The sequence below is a fragment of the Balaenoptera borealis genome (assembly GCF_965194805.1).
Source record: "Balaenoptera borealis genome assembly, chromosome: 15".
Lineage (NCBI taxonomy): Eukaryota > Metazoa > Chordata > Mammalia > Artiodactyla > Balaenopteridae > Balaenoptera > Balaenoptera borealis.
Window position 1 is genome coordinate 52,728,393 of NC_138871.1, and position 17,627 is coordinate 52,746,019.

The 17,627-nt window shown below is 39.6% G+C and overlaps 1 protein-coding gene across 1 annotated transcript in view; it reads left to right on the plus strand.

Annotated features, from left to right (window-relative positions):
• Positions 1-77: 77 nt before the first annotated feature.
• STPG4 (sperm-tail PG-rich repeat containing 4) overlaps positions 78-17,627 on the plus strand; it is a gene marked incomplete at its 3' end in the record, with an annotated part of 43,371 nt that continues 25,821 nt past the window's right edge. The window contains 3 exon segments of the mRNA XM_082358337.1: positions 78-4,085; positions 5,916-5,972; positions 7,108-7,365. Of these exon segments, the coding sequence (XP_082214463.1) occupies positions 4,050-4,085; positions 5,916-5,972; positions 7,108-7,365 (351 nt within the window). The 5' untranslated portion in view covers positions 78-4,049.

Consider the following 17,627-nt stretch of genomic DNA (forward strand, 5'->3'; position numbering starts at 1 on the left):
AGAATCAAGTGGGGAGGTGGTTTCTACTTGGTATAATTTAAGTTTAGATAAGTAATTTTTTTGACTACTTTAGACTGTTTGGTTTTTAAATTATAATACTTCCTTCAAAAGGTTTAAGTGAAAGATTAAGAAACATTTTGTAAGTGTACCTAGCATGGGGACTGGCATAAGGTAGGTGTTCAGTGTTGCTGCCTACCTTTTTAATATATTTTTCAACTTTGGCATTTGTTTATCCATATAGACTTCAGCCATGCAGTGATTTTTTTAAATGTGTTTAAAAACACAAAAAATCCAAATGGGGGGTGGGTCATTATGTTTTGCCTCTATTTTTTAATGTTTTACTCAGTGCTTTTTAATTCTCCTACCAGAAAACAGAGAATTTTCAGTTGTGCCTGCCTATCTGCAACATACTTTACAAATAAGGTATCTTTAGTAGTGGATTGACAGTAACTAAACCTTGTTTTAGTATTTGCTTGCTTCTAAACTATTGCTTTCTCTATAAACTACTCAAAAGGTGGTTATCAGGGTTTCTGTTTTTCTAACTACCTTTTAAATACTTAAGGAAAGATTGCATAGCAAAGCAGAGCCAAGATTAAAACATTTAAGTATAATAGTTACTTGATTATTACAGCCACAAGGTTTTTAATTTCCCAGGGGCGCAATTTGTTTACTGTGCATCTTTGACTATTTTAATATCACTATTATTAGTTCTACAGGAAAACGGAGAACTTGATGGTCAGTGAAGGAAAAGAATTAAGTATGTTTTAGGTAGGATGAAGGAAGTTAACAGTAATTGATCATCCTAACGGTATTATTACATGTTAGGCAGGCAGTACTAATTAGGAAGAGCTTCATTAGATGTAAGAGTTTAGTCAAAGGTGGGAGAAGATTCATGTGTCTAGCTGTTGAGGCACAATAATCTTGAATATTAAACATGGGCTTCGGAGTTTTATTGCAACAGTATTCAGATCATTGCTCTGTATAATTTTGAAGAGGTCAGTATTACCTGAGCCTCGGTTATCTTACCTGTAGAATGGGTGTAATTTACCCAGCTGGTTTCTAACTTTGTTTTTATAATAATGTTAGGTAAAGCACTTAGCATAGTTCCTGGTATTTGCATTAAGTGTTCAATCTATGCTGTTAAATCAGTTATGATCCTTGTAAAATGAGGGAATTGGGCAAAGTTAATATTGGTGCTTTTCCAGTTCCAATAGTTTGAAGTAAAGTTGATAACAAGGTGGAAGGGAAAAACACGTTTTTGGGGTACTTTCGTGTGTCATGTTACTGATTTTATATTCTTGTAATCTTCATGAAAATCACACAGTAAGCATTACATAATCTTACTCAAATCAGGACTATAATTTTAAAACCTTATCTTCACATATTACCTGTTTTATATTAGCAGCATCATGGTAATTGATGATTCTTTTTCCAAATACTGTCTGTAGCATGTTTGCTTTCAGATGACTCTAACCTAAACTATCACTGTTGCAGTTAAAAGTGATCCTGGAATATGTAGAATATGAAGTATTTTACCTAGAATTTTTATTAAAAATCTGATGTGTAGCAGAGGCACTGTTGATCTCTAAGAAGCGTAGTCTCGTATTTGCAAAGAGAAATGGTTCCTCCCTTTAAAACTGCTGTAATGATAACCTGAAAATAAATCTTAAACTTTTCTCAATGATATTATGCAAGACAGTGTTTTCTTAAGGGGACACTTTGTTTATTCTACATATTTAGTCTGTTTTATTGGTAAAGTCCTTGAAATCATTTACCCATGCTGTTTCTATTTTTGCGATACCCAAAACTATTTTCTCATCTAGGTGTTTCCTTATATTTCACACCTTGCATGGGTTTCTGGACTTCTCTGTACCTTTCATCATATTCAGTCTCTAGGGTACCAGTCCCTAGTCTGCTGAGCCAGTTTTACAGGCTGAGCCAAAATAAGAAAATGAAATGAGGCACAGTGACGGACTGGCTGTATCAGTTTTGTGAAAGTTTTGTTTTTTACTTGTCTCTTGGTCTTACTATTTCAGTTTTTGATTTCAAACCTGGTGCCTGGCTCCTCCCCTCCCTGTTTTTCCTGCTATTTTTAAGGCTGTGTTAAATGAATTCAGAATCCCAGTATTTCAAGAGAAATTTAATGGCGTCCTCCTGTGTCTTGCTACTCAAAAAGTCACCCCCAGAGTCACCTGTGAGAGCTTGTTAGAGATGCGGAAGGTTAGGCCCTGCCCTAGAATCTCAATCAGAATCTTTATTTTAACATTATTTCCTGGTATCTGTATGCACATTAGTTTTTGAAAACCACTTCTGTAGTCCATCCTCTGGTTTTATTTATAAAAGGAAAACTTAACAAATATTCAATTCTTCCTGTGTTCAAAGGGCTGAGAATTAAGACAAAAACCTGTGTTCTGGATATGTTTAAAATTAGGGGAGACATGATTTGTCACAATGAGTCCTGCAATAAAGAGAGGAACAGGGTCCTTTGGGGTATGAGGGATTAGGCCTAGGAGGACTTAGAGGAGCTGACCCTTGAGGTTTGCCAGGCCATCGAAGAAGAGAATAGCATTTCAAGCAGAAGGGCTAGCATATGAGACAGTAGAAGAGACAATAGAAGTGTGAAGATGGCATGTTTGGGATTTGCAAGTATACATCAGATCATGAGGTTCTAATGAGGTGAGACTGGATTGTAAATTTGTAAATTTTGCTTTTGTCCTAAAGGCAGTGATTATATGTTTTGAATGCATTGTGCCAGATGTGGTTCCAGACATTTCACTCAAGCTAATCACCCCATGTAGGTACCAATATATTATCACCTCCTTATAGACAAAGAGGCACAATAAATCAGCAAATGCAGCCAGGGAGAGGAATAATCAATGCAATGATGACAAATAGAGGTCAAGTTTGCTAAGAGCCTGAAAAATCCCCATTGGATTTGGCAACTAGATAACTGGCTGATTTAGTTACTAAATGCAAGTTTAACTGAAAGTTGCCTGCACATGTCAGATTAAGATGGTTTTAGGAAAGTATGGGGGTGGGGTTGAGGTAAGAATTGAATCCACATTACTCTTGAAAGTTTGTGAACGGAAGTAGAAACTCCGTGGTGTAGTGGACAATGGGGCACTGGAGTCAGACCCCTGGATTTGAACTCTGGCTCTGCCACTTCTGTGTGATGCAGAGTAAGCTGTGCTAAACTGTCCAAGGAAGCTTGTTTCCTTGTTCATAAATGGAATTAATACCTACTTCACAGGGTCGTTTTGAGGATTAAATATATGTGAAATATCTGGAACACAGCAGATACTCCATAAAATGGAACTGTTAAGCTTAAGGGTACGTTTGTTTTTAAAGATGGTAATGTTTATAGGTTGAGAAGCTACAGCCAAGAGGTTGAAAATGAAGAGGGTCTATACGGATGGTAAAGGGTAATCCGTGGTTTTACAGCCTGTTGTGTTTAGTACTCACTCCACTTCTCAAAAGTGACACCCCCAGAACTTCCATCTGGAGGAGTTTAGAAACAATCTTAGGAAGTGGGTGCTATCCAAGGGGGGAAAGTGGTGGAGGGGTGGAGGTGGTGGTGGGATGAATTGGGAGATTGGGATTGACATGTATACACTAATATGTATAAAATAGATAATAACCTGCTGTATAAAAAAATAAAATTCAAAAAATGAATAAAGTGGGTGCTGAGGTTGATTTTTGCCTTAAATCTTAAGTATGCGTATCAAGCATGAGGTGATTTGGAAAAGGGCTGATGGAGATCCTGGGGCGCTTTAGCCTTTGCAGGTCTCCCTTGGCGCAGATACTTCCCGAGGGCTCTCTTAGCGACTCCCGCGCTCTCTAGGTTTCCTTACCACGCATGTGCCTGACAGTCTCGACCCATTTCCTCTGCGTGAGGCTTGCTGCGGGCCCTCCAAGCGTGTGCCCGCCTCCCTTCCCCCACATCGGGAGACGAACCTGGCGGGTGCCCTGCGCACGCTCAGGAGCCGGCGGACTGAGGCGCCTCCTGGCAACCGGACGCCAGCCTCGGCCTAGGGAGCGAGGCGGCAGCAATGGACCAGCCAATCATGGCCATCGCCTCCGCCGCAGTAAGGGAAGAAGCGAGGCGGGGCGGCCTCGGTACCGCCTTCCTTCCCTGCCCTCCCACCTCCACAACAACGTCCCCCTCGCCGAGCTCCGCCCCAAGTCCCACCTCTCTCTAATCCCGGGCTCTGGCGCCCCTCCGCTTCTCCCTACCTTCACGTCTGCACCTGCCGTCCTTTCTTCCCGATCGGTATTTGAATGCCACTTCGTTTGCTCTCCTCTTCCCTCGCTCTCCCCTATCCTTCCCATTCGCCCTTTGTTTTCTGTGTTGTTTTTTCCCCCTCTTACCTACTGCTAATTGCACTGGACAACTGTTTTAATAGGGTAATTAGATTTCTTTCACTTTCCCCTCTGTCTGCCGAGAGAATGCGTTTTTCCTTCCTTAGTCTATTGGACACGTTTTTGCCCTGCTTCCTACTTTAGTATTTATAAAATATTTGAAAGTATCTTTGTTTAGTTTTTAAATAAATTTGGGCAAGGGATGTCTAGCCCGTCTTGTGTAAAGTGATTCACCCCTGAAGTGAATTGGAAGTGGGAGATAGGTGAAGTTGAGATCACCTGTCTTGGGCAAAACAGAACAGCAGCCGCCAATTACCTTCCTTTAGATGTATCATGTTTACTTCTCCCTTCTTCCCACCTCATTTCCGTGGTCCTAGGTAGAGGTGGAGGCCTGTCTCGACCTGCCTGAAGTTTGATTTCTGTGACTATAAATGTGCAACAGAGAAGATTCAACATAAATCTAATAAAGGGAATGTATAGGAAGAAAGTCAGACTTAGTGCGTATGAAACAATGCTTTTTTAGAGAAATGCCTATATTTCATAGTAAAACTAAAGCCCAAGGGTACTTGTAAGTGGATATAAGTTGCTAGACAGGAATAATTAATTATCTCCGTTGACTGATTAGATTGTTTATTATTTTTAATGCCTTGTTGCTTGAGATAACCTATATTTCATAGTAATAACAAAAGTATTCTAAATGAAAGTAGAACTCAATATTTTAATGATTTTACCTACTGGAAATAGCACAAAAGGAAAAAACTAAACAACCGTGTTCTGTTGACAGTGAAGCTGAAACAAATATGGGATAATAAGTGGGTGTAAAGTACTTACTATGGAAGACAAGAGCGGGCGTGGAAACTGAAGACTATCAAAATAATCTGCTTGGTAACTTGACAGATGAGATGTTAAAAATAAAAGCTGCCACTTACTGAGCCCTGGTTGTGGGTACAGGTTTTACAATGCCTTATTTTCATGCCAGGCCTGGTGCCTTTTTTTGTATTCCTAAGAGGAAGCTGAGGTTCATGAGGGTTAACTTGCCTAGTGCTCCTAGCCAATGGCTGAGCTGGAGTTCAAGCCCAAGTCATAGCATATGTAAATCCAGGAAATGGCAGTGTTCAACATTTGCCATATCGCCAGGAATTTGTATCCCAATATCCCATTAATTTGTTGACTATACATTTTTACCTTGAGCTCCCTGAGCCATAAATCTTAATAACAATTATACTAACACAATTTTGGGTTTATACAAATCTTTTCCTAAGAGCACCAAATTTTGTCACCTCTAATTATTCTCATGACATCTCTGTGAGATGGGGATGTTTATTACTCTAATTTACCCAAAGGGAATTTAGATGTTTAAAAAGCACTTAAGGTCATAAAATAGTAATTTAAGGAAATATTACAGGCAAAATTTATCATTATGTAGCTTTTATTTTAATTCAGGCTGACCAGTTTGGTACTGGTATCCATTTCTTCAAGTACATGTTTTATAAGTGATATTTAACTTCCAGGGATCACTTCTAAAATGAATATGCACATTTTATGTTTATTAATAGAAACCAAGCCGGAAGGCATCTTTTGAAAGAGAAGGATGGTGGAGAATAGCATTAACAGTATGTATATTTTCATCCTTTCCTATTCAAAGTATTCTCATTCTTATTGGTATTATAATCAATCTAACCTGATTAAGTCACTAATACTTAATTTTAAGAAAACAATGGTTGTTCAAATCTACATGGGCCTATTTCATATTTATAATTTTAGTATCAGCATATGACTGAGAAACTAACTTTAAATTTTGAATGCTGTAAAAGCTTGTAAGTAAAACAACTCTAGGAATCCAGGTGTTTTACAGGATCTCTTAATAAAGTCAACCTAGTTTATGACCTTGGTGAGATTACACAAGGAAGAAAAAGCATGCATTCTGGAAATGTGTTTGATTTTGGTTTTTATCTTACTTAGATAAAAAGTAAGAGTCTATGATAACTTTTGTTAACATGGTCAATGTATGAAAACAAGACCATAATATACGAAAGAAAGATGACTGGAAGATCCGCCTCTCAAGATACATTGTTTCTATATGGCAGAAATATTTTCTGTTCACACCTTTCTATAACAGAGGGGCCTCAGGAGCCAAAACCTCCTTGGAATTGAACTAATTTTAATGGTAGAACTTAGCTCAGTGGGAAGATGGCCACAAAAGCAGCAGCAACTAAACTGTCAGGTCTGGCCATTCAGCCATACTGTGGTTGTGATTTGAAAGTACCAAACTTCTTATGGGACTAATTAGGCCATGTATTCTGCCAGTTCATCCTCAGTCTCGTGTTATTATCCTTTAGCTTCCCACTTGAGGACTAGAAAGAAACACGTGGTATCTACTAAGCAGAAGTAGGATAACTTCTGTTTAGTCGCAAAGCTTATCCTGAGGGGGTCTCATGAGGGGCCTGACATTTACAGTCAAATTGAATCTCAAGTTTAAGTATCTCTGAAGCTACTTTTTAAAAAGTTAAAACTTCAACTATGGCCATAACCCATTTGCTATAATTTAGCAATTGTCTCAGAAAGGAAATCATCATGATTGTCTTGAAATATTGTTCTGGGGGGAGTGTTTACTCTATTTGATAGAATCTTATTAAACTGTAAAACAAAGAGAAATGCTACTTAGGAGTGACCTTTGCAAGAATGATGCTTCAAGAGATGTTAACCAGTTTACACACTGTCTTTAAAAATGATGTCAATTCTCCACAGAACACTCCTAATCCTGGCACTTACCACTTGAAAACTTTTATTGAAGAATCTCTATTAAATCCAGTGATAGCAACATACAGTTTTAAAAATGAAGGAAGGAAAAAACCACCTCTTCTGCAAAGAAACGATCTGGTACTAAGTGACCTTCCCCAGTACATGCCTCCTGACTTCTTGGACTTGTTAAAGAAGCAAGTGGCCACCTACTCGTTTAAGGACAAACCACGGTCAAACCCCAGCACGCTGGTTTACAGAGATCAGGTAAAGCACTAATAGCAGCTGCCTTTGTATGGGAAAGCTACCAAGAGGCCCCGAGGAAAATATTCTCTATACTTAGAGTGTATCTTCCCCAGGAGAAACTGAAAACCTGTAGAATGCCTTATTTCGTCCAGAAATCAAACAAAGGGCTTTCTCATTTGCCAATATATCCAGCAAGGTGTATCCCTGTGAGACCTCCTCAACCTAAAGTGAGTACATGGGGAAATTTTTTTTCCCTCGCTGGGAACTGTTGGCAGGATTCCCCTGACTTGGCGTCTTATCTGTGATGGGGCCATGCTTCTGGTCTCTCCAAGCAGTTGATATGGTGTGCCCTCTTCTTTTAAAGAGAAAACTTTGCCTTTCAGTCAGTAGTCCTCTTACTAGAGCGTGAGTATAACTATACACCATAGGGAAGCTTTTGCAAGAATTTCTTGTAGAAATGAGCACCCTGGTACCAGGAGGGTCAGGGTGAACTCTCAGCTCCACCAGTTCATGCATCACATTGAGAATTCAGAGAACTGCTTGCTTATAGCCCTGGGCTAGGCTCTTCTGAGGGAAGATGTTCCTGACTTGGAAATATTTAAATAACAACACAAGAGCCCATAGATCAAGTGCTGAGATAAATAGTGTAAGAGGAAATGCCAGGGGGTGGGATTGAAAGTCTGGAAAGCTCCCTGGATTGAGTAGGACTCAAACTGGACCTTGGATAACATATGACATTCGTGTGGTTCTTAACAGTTTGCTGTGAGTTTCCACATATATTCTCCTAGTAGTTCGTCACAGGCATTCTGAGATAGGCAAAACGGATGTTAATCCCCATTTTGCAGATGAGAAAACTGAGGTGAATAGAGACAAAGTAACTGGTTCTGAGGCACATAGCTAATAAAGAGGGGAGGCAGTACTTTTAACGGAGGGCTTCTGAGCCCCAGTTTGATGCTTTTTCCAGTCTACCTTGCGCCTCTGGCCTTGAATGAGGGGCAGTGTTTCAGGGGGTGGAATCTGAGGGAGGCGTTTCACGGGAGGGGCAGAGCACTGTCTGGGGCCTGCCCAAGGGCCAGAGTTGGGACTTGGACTTTGTTATTTGGGACTTTGGGCCTTAATATCTCCCATTTATAAAGGAGCTAATAATAGTATCAATCTTCACCACCTTATCATAATAATATGGTGATAACCTGAGAAGATGCATTGCCACAGGAGGTTGAATTAAATGGAAGGGGTGTGGTTAGTAGGGTGGACAAGAAATCTTCAGCAGGACGAGCACATGTCGTATCCAACTGTGAACCCTTCCTGCAGCTTTGCAAATTATAGCTTTGAAACAGGACAGGATGATAAATGTTCATGGGATAAATCTTATCCCGTTTGGTTCAGTGGATGAATACAAACACTAAATTAGACTTTTATGACTTGGTATCAGGTAACCAGGCAACGTGTGAAATCGTTCTGGCCACCTCCAATACAAAATCATTCTTCGTTAGCCTCCCTCACCATTTACTTCTCTTCTGCTTCCTCTCTTCTGGCTTTTAGAGGTTTCTAAGGGTAGGCCCAGGCCCACTGCTGAAAGGAGAAAACATAGATGGTTGGTATTAGGCAAAATTTAAAGCTTTAAAAGACCAAAAGAGTGTGGCTTACCCAGAGGGATGGATAAAAACCTTCTGAAAACACACTTTTCCTGTTTCTTTCCTTTCTTTCTCCTCTCTCTCCCTACCTCCCACAAAGGCTTGAGCTCCAGAAACTGGAAGAATTAAATGTTTTCCTAATTTTCTGTTTCAAAGGCATATAATAATATATTCACGAGAGGAGAGCTATTCAGATGTAACCCTGTTTAGTCACCAATAAAATTCATAATTATGGTAAAGCAACTATACTCCAATAAAAATTAATTAAAAAAAAAAGAAATCCCTGCCTACTCTAAGGCTGTACACATATTCTCCTATGCTTTCTTCTAGAAACTTTATAGTTCTGTCTTTTGAATCTAGGCATATGATCCTGCTTGCATTAAAGTGTTTGTATGAAGTGAAGTAGGAGAAAAAAATTCATAATTCTGTTTTTTTAATAGCAGAACTCAGTAAAATAATAATTGGAATTCGAGGTAGATGCAGTATACATTATTGTTATTTATTAAGATAGAACAGCATTCTCAAGTGTCATAATTTTTAATAGAATATTCACATTATACTTTGTTAGTGCTGTTCTTCATTTGTAAGAAAGTTTTTACTATTTTTAACACCTTTGTTCTGAAGCATGTAACTCAAGAGGAGAATCTATATCAAAGAATCATATGTGCATAGATATATTTATATTCACATTTGAACGTGTATGTGTGTGTACTCATCTATATCTGGCTCTTTCCAAAGAGTATTTGATATAGACCTACAAATTTTACAGTACTTTTTTTCTTATTAGAGAAATAATGTTTTTATTTTAGAATATATGTACAGAAGTGGGACCTTTTCTCTCCATTATATAGTTTTATGACCTGCTTTTTCCCACTGTTGCAGTCATCCCAGTAACCCCTGTGTTACTGCACCTTATTTCTGGATGATTTTAGCTCCCTTTGCACCCTGTCACTCTTTCCACTACTCCTGTCATAATTTCAGTACACGCATAGATGATGATTTTCCAACAATCTGGCTTCTCAGTTTCTTGAACTCTCCTGCACTTCCGCCCTCACTCCTTAAATTTTTTTCAACACCATTCATTTCAACCCTCCTTAATTTCAGTTGCATGCATCCCACTCTGATCACTCTCCTGTGGTCTTCTGCCTTACCCACTCTAGTATCCCAATCTCAACAATTCTTCTTTTCCCACCCAGTCTACAATCCATTGATCCCACTGTTGCCTGAAAAATGAGTTTGCCTCCTTGTGGGTGTCGAACCAAAAGATACGACTAAGCCAAAGAGCGGGAGGAGGAAGGATTTATTACTTGCAGCCAGTTAGGCGAAAACAGGTATCTTTCCCAAAGCAGTGTCTCCCCAACAGCAAAACTGGGCAAGTCTAAAGCTAAAGGTACATGCATATTCATGAGGGTGCTTGAGCAGAGGAGGATTCAGCGTAGGATCAGGGCAAAGGTCGACAGAGTCCAAGCTTTAGTTGATTGAAGTCAGGAGGATCAGCATCATCCTTCTATCCCCCACCTGGGTGGAGGCCTTAGTTCCTGCAGAACTCAAAGACGTGTATCAAATTGTTACGTAGATCCCTTGAGGAGGAACTGGGACTCTGTTTTATCGCTGACCTATTGTTCCTTGACTGCTTTTCCTCTGTTCCTGCATTTCCTCACTTCCCTTAAGATCATTAATTACCGAGGCCAGGCTTAGATCACAAAATGGCTTAGGCCAAAAATGGCTTCTCTTATGTCAGGAAAGCCATGCCTGGTTCTCTTTCTCTGGGGACTCCCTACCCTATCTGCTTATACTACCACCTTTCATTGCCGCTCAACTTTCAGTGCTTTCCTTCCTTTCAAAGCTTAAGTTAATCATTAGAGTTACTCCCTGCACACGCCCTCAATTCCCTGGCCCCTGATGGCTCATCTTACTTGTTTGGCAAAGCCACAACCCTGGTCAAATCTCTCTTTGAACTTTGAACCTGCATCTGTGTAGCCAAATGACTAGTCTCATTTTAAATTCTTCACCTCCTGTGGGCCCAGAATGGACTTCCCTAGTCTGTTTACTCTCCCATTCTCCTGGGTAGCTCTCTCTCACATCTCCCCTCTTTCCAAACCCCTGACACCTCCTCCTCAATCCTCATTCCTGTTTTCCTCTTCTCAGCCTTTTGGCCGGTTCAGCCCCTCTTCCCTGCCCTCTTCCTGTTGGAGCACCAGGCACACAACACCTCTTCCCCATCTACACTCACTCCCCGCTGATCTGATTCAGTCTCAAGGCTTTGAACACCAGTTATTTGTTTGTGATTTCTGAATGTATATCTCCTGCCCAGCCTTCTCTGTTGAACTCCAGACTTGTATATCCAACTGCCTTTTTGACTTCTCCATTTTATGTCAAATTTAGGGTTTCTCACCCTTGGCACTATTGACTCTTGGGTCAGGATAATTCTTTGTGGTAGGGGGCGGTTCTGTGCTTTGTAGGATGTTTAGCAGCATTTCAGGATAATTAGATGCCAATTAGCAATCCCCCCTCCAAGTTGTAACAACTGAAACTGTCTCCAGACATTGCCCAAATGTCCCCTGAGGAAGTGGGGAAACAAAACCCAAAAAAACACTCCTGATTGAGAACCTCTGGGTTCAGGCTTTGTGATAGTTGGTGTGATCTCTGAGTGGCTGTTTTCAGGGCCAACAGGTTGATGGTGGATAGGCTTCATTTGTGACCTCACCTCTTGTGTCTCCCCTCACTCTCATCCTGCCCCACTGACCTCATCCTGGCTGCTTCTTGAATTTGCTACTCCCACTCTGACCTCAGGGTCTTTGCACTGGATCTTCCTTCATATGCTCTTATCCCAGATATCTGCATGGCTTACCCCCTCTCCTTCAAGTCTTTGTTCAAGGGTCACCTTCTCAATGAGCCTCATTTAAATTGGCCACCTGACACTCCTGACCTTCCTACCCTGCTCTTTCATTGTTTCCATAGCACCTAGAGCCCTCAGTATACTATATAATTTATTTGCACTTTGCATTTATTATTTGTTGTCCGCCTCCTTCCGTGAGAGTGAAGCTTCATGAGGACATGAATACTTATCCGCTTTGTTCACTGTTACATCTTTGCCTCTAGAACAGTGTCTGATGGTTAATATTTGTTGAATGCATGAATGAATTAATGATTGCTTACATTTCTGAAATCTGACTCGGCCTTACTCATTTTGGTTCCTTGGATGTGTGATTATCTTTGACTGTGTGTTGCTCGTTCCCACTGAAAGGTTGTTTTCATGAATTCCCTAAGATGAAAGCCTTTTTCCTTCAGAGAAGGTTTGCTTTTGGTTCTGCTAATACTTAGGGGAGCTACCAGTTTGGTGCCACTTGAAATACACTGCTTATGTAATCTTGGATCACTCTAGTGATGGGCATTTGGACTGAATCCATGAAAGGAACCAGCCCACGGTTACAGTCTCTCAAGGATGTGATGTGTTTCTTCCCCCTCTCCCAATTCTCCTTAGCACCAGGACAACTCTTTTTGCAGTCCCTAGCATTGGGGTGAGGTGGTAGGTTTGCTTTCAGGAAGTCCCCTTTTAGGGCCTCCAATTCCTGTTGGTAGGACTTCCATTAAATCAGCAACATTGATGGTCCAGGCTTTGGCCTCTGGATCCTTCTAGGGCTCTGAAGTTCACTCAAACCCAGCTCTGTTCCTCTGCTGAGTTTAGTCTGGACCAGCATACATCCTCTGAGCAAAACTGGGCCATTTGCCTGTCTGGTTTCTTGCTATCTCTTGGTTTGGGGGGGTTTATATTCCTTATTGTCATCAATTTCATATCTTTTTAAAAGCTCTTGTCTACTTTTAATATTTCAACTCTCATTTCTAGTAGTTGTCTGCAGTAGGAAGTTTCATCATCCAAATAACCTAGGCTGCCATTAGCAGAAAGCAGAACTCTTTTTTTCCCTTGGAAGTATATTGTGAATCTTTTCCACACCATCATGTATTCTCTACATCATTTTAAATAGCTGCATAGTATTCTACTGTAAGGACATAACCTAATACTAATACTGCATATTCAGTCATTTCCTGCTTTTAGTCAGAGAGTGGAGTTGTTGAGGAAAGGGCATGTAGATGTCTAAGTCTTTTGAGATGCATTGCCAAAATGCCCCACAGAAAAATTGTGCCCCAGTGCCACTCCACCTTGCAGAGTATCAGTCCAGGACCATTTAAAATGCACTGTTTATGTTTTCAACTGGAAACCTGGATCCAGTGATTTAAATGGGAAAGTTTAAAGCCTAAGCTTGAAATCAACATGGTAGGGGAGTTTCAGAGCAACCCAAAGTCAAATAAGTCTGTGCCAGAGTTTCCCTACAATGAAGGGGGCGAGGAGAAGATGGTGACTCTGCCCCAGTCTGTAGGCAATGAGTCAGTACTGGCCAAGGTCAGCCAATGCAGAAGAGTAGAGTGCTATCAGGGAGTGAAGCTGCAAGGGAGTTTCAAGAAACACTGACCACTAACTGCATGGCTTCAACACTCTTGCATCAAAGGGTAAAAATGAGTCATGCTCTCTTATAATGCAATTGAAATGGACATTCTGGTTTAAAAATGAGCAAAGACACCAAAAAAAAACTATTAGAACTAATAAATGAATTTGGTGAAGTTGCAGGGTACAAGATTAATATACAGAAATCTGTTGCTTTTCTATACTCTAATAATGAACTGTCAGAAAGAGAAAGCAAGAAGACAATCTCAGTTAAAATCATAGCAAAAAGCATAAAATACCCAGGAATAAACTTAACCAAGGAGGTGAAAGGCCCATACTCTGAAAACTATAAAATACTGATGAAGGAAATTGAAAGTGATACAAAGAGATGGAAAGATATTTCACGTTCATGGCTTGGAAGAGTTAGTATGGTTAAAACGTCCATACTTCCCAAAGAAATGTACAGATTTAATGTAACCCCTATGAAAATACCCATGACATTTTTCATATAACTAGAACAAATAATCCTACAATTTATATGGAAGCACAGAAGACCCTGAATAGCCAAAGCAATCTTGAGATAAAAGAACAAAGCCGGAATTATGACTCTCCCTGACTTCAGACTATATTACAAAGCTATAGTGATCAAAACAGCATGGTACTGGCACAAAAACAGACACACAGATTAATGGAACAGAATAGAGAGCCCAGAAGCAAACCCACGCACTTACAGTCAGTTAAGCTACAACAAAGGAGGGAAGAATATACAATGGGGAAAAGACTGTCTTGTCAGTAAGTGCTGCTGGGAAAACTGGGCAGCTACATGTGAAAGAATGAAATTAGAACATTTTCCCACATCATATACAAAAATAAACTCAATGGATTAAAGACCTAAATGTAAGACCAGAAACCATAAAGCTTCTAGAACAAAACATAGGCAGAACACTCTCTGACATAAATTGCTGCAATATTTTTTTGGATGTGTCTCTTCAGGCAAAGGAAACTAAAGCAAAAATAAACAAATGGGACCTAATTAAATTTAAAAGCTTTTGCACAGCAAAGGAAACCATCAACAAAATGAAAAGACAACCTACTAAATGGGAGAAAATATTTACAAATGATATGACCAATAAGGAAGGTGTTAATATACAAAATAAACAGTTCACACAACTCAATTAAAAAAAAAAAAACCCAAAACCAAGACAATTAAAAATGGTAGAAGACCTGAATACACATTTTTCCAAAGAAGACATACAGATGGCCAGCAGGCACATGAAAAGGTGCTCAACATTGCTAATGATCAGAGAAATGCAAATAAAAATGAACAGATGATACGAGCTAGCAATTCACAAAGAGATATACCAGTTGCTAAAAAACATAAAGTGATGCTTGGCTTCCACTAATTATTAAATAATTACAAAAGAACAAAAGCAGGTAGACACAATTTTTTGCCTGTCAAATGATCAACAATTTAAGTTGGATGATACCCATTATATTGGCAAAGGGAGTACAGAAAGAGATATTCTGTATGCATACAAATTTTTGCAAGTATTTTGGAGGATGGTTTGTCAATTCTTGTTCATATTTTAAATGCACATAGGGACCATTCCACTGTCAGGAATTTACCCTAAAAATGGTCTTTTTAAAAAATATATTTATTTTATTTATTTAATTTCTTTATTTTTTTGGGTGTGTCAGGTCTTAGTTGCAGCATGCGGGATCCTTCGCTGCTGCGTGCGAGCTTCTCTAGTTGTGGTGTGCGGTCTTCTCTCTAGTTGTGGTGTGGATTTTTTTTTTTTCTCTCTCTAGTTGTGGCGCACGGGCTCCAGGCATACCTGGGCTCTATAGTTTGCGGCACACAGGCTCTCTCGTTGAGGCACACGAGCTCAGTAGTTCCTACAAATAGTCTTATTAAAGTACACTGAGGTATTTATATAAAATACTGCAGCATTGTTCATAAATTTATCTAACTAGAGGGCTAGTTATATAATGGTACATCCATACAATGCTGTGCTACCATTAAAAATAATAAGGTATATCTATCTGTGTTGATATGGAAGCATCTCCAAGATATATTATTAAATGAAAAAACTCAAGGAACAGACCAATATTTATAGCATAATCCCATTTGTAAAAATAAAAACAATTCTATATACGATGTTAAATGCATATTGTTTTCTTGGGTGATACTTAAGCAATCATTAACAGTGGTTTCCATTTAGGAAGCAGAGGTTAGGCAGGGGGCAAAGAGACTTACCTTTAATTTTTTTTTCTTTCTATAGATTTGACTTGTTTTCAGTGTGCAAGTAATAGTCTTTTCAATTATGTTCATTTGTAGAAATCAAAAATTTTTCCAACTAATATTTTTGCTCTTATTTATTTTCATTTTCCATTTTAAAACTTATTCACTTCCTAGGCTGGAGACATTTCAATGAAAAGCACAATTAAACAAAATTTAAAATTTCTTCAAACTTCTGTCTAGGTTAGCTTTAGCATTGTCTTAGAAGATGAAACTTATGTGAAAAGAAACAAATGTGGTGATTCTGCCCCCTCCACCTCCCTATATCTGTTTTAGGTTAAAAGGAGGTAGGCAGGATGGAAAGGCACCCCTATTAACTCAGAGAATGAATCCAAGGATCCATTTCAATGTGTTCAAAAGACATCCTTGAACAGCTGATTGGGAGATGATGGTTGAGAAAATCTAACCATTTCATTGGTTTTTGTTAGCTGTGTTCATAGCTGTGATCAAGTATCTCTGAAGACATGTTTATTTGCAAAGTGCTCCATGGTAAAATAATGGCTGAAGGAATGAATTTTCAACAGGATGGTTTTTCATTGAGCAAGGTATCAACAGAGAGAAACTTTGTGCCTAGGAGGGGGCTGGCAGGTAATACTTCAGGGATCCGAAGACTTAAGTTTTAGAATAATGAAGAGCAAAGCATACATAAGATGGAACAATTCATCATGCAATTAAATGAAAATAAAATGGTGCTCAAAGTTGGCTCATTTAGCAGATATTATTTGAGGATGAACTCTCATAGAGCAACTGCAAGGCAGAGCAATGATTGTCACAAGTAAATTTGTGAAGAGAATGGTAAATGAAAGTGAATCTGAAAGACGGATACAGAAGACATCTCAGGGACTGGGACTCACATAGTTTCTGGAGCTGATGAAAATTACAGGGTGCTGGTAAGAACAACATCATTGGTACCATTAGGCAGGCATATTTTGGAGAAAGTCCAATGTTATCTATTTCTCAGACCATAAAGATGTCTGGGTGGTGAGTCACTGATACTTCCATGTGAAGCAAGAGACCATTTCTCAGAGAAGAAGACACACTGGATGAAATTTCCACCAGTAGTACCTAAAAATATTGTACCTGACAGTCTTTTGGCTACATTCATCTTATGTGTATCCTGTTAGGATTTCTAACGGACTGAAAAATCCACCGTAGAAGAGACTGTCTCTCTGCCCGTTGTGAAACATTGCAAACTACCTGGGTGGCTCCACTATCCTTGGGTCTGTGGATATTAGCCCTGAGGTAAGGGAAATAAGGGAGTGTCAGGAACTGGTAAGCACAGAGAGTGGGATGTGTGAAGGAAGGGAGGGAGGGAAGGAAAGAGAATGAGAAGCCAGGGGAAGACTGACTGGACCTCCAGAACTTCCTGTGTTCAAGGAGCTGGCAGGGAGGAGTTATATTACCGAATCCTGGGGAGAATCCTTCCCAAAATGGAAAGATTCTATGGTGTTCCTCCTTCTTAGAATCCCTCTCTTGCCTCCCTCAAGGAAGTCTTACCTTCCTTAAAACCCCACTCAAATCTCACTGTCTTTACCATCTTTAGATCCCCCAGTTGGATTTATTTATTTATTTCCCCCCAGCTTTATTGAGGTGTAATTGACAAATAAAATCGAATATATTTAAGGTGTACAACATGATGATTTGTTTTATATATATATACACACACACACAAACACACACACATACATATTGTGAAATGATTACCACAATCAAGTTAATTAGCACATCCATCACCTCACACGGTTACCATTGTGTGTGTGTGTGTGTGTGTGTGTGTGATAAGAGCACATAAGAATGGGGACTTCCCTGGCAGTCCAGTGGTTAAGACTCCAAACTTCTACTGTGCAGCTTCGATCACTGGTTGCAGAACTAAGATCCCACATGCCATGAGACACAGCCAAATAAT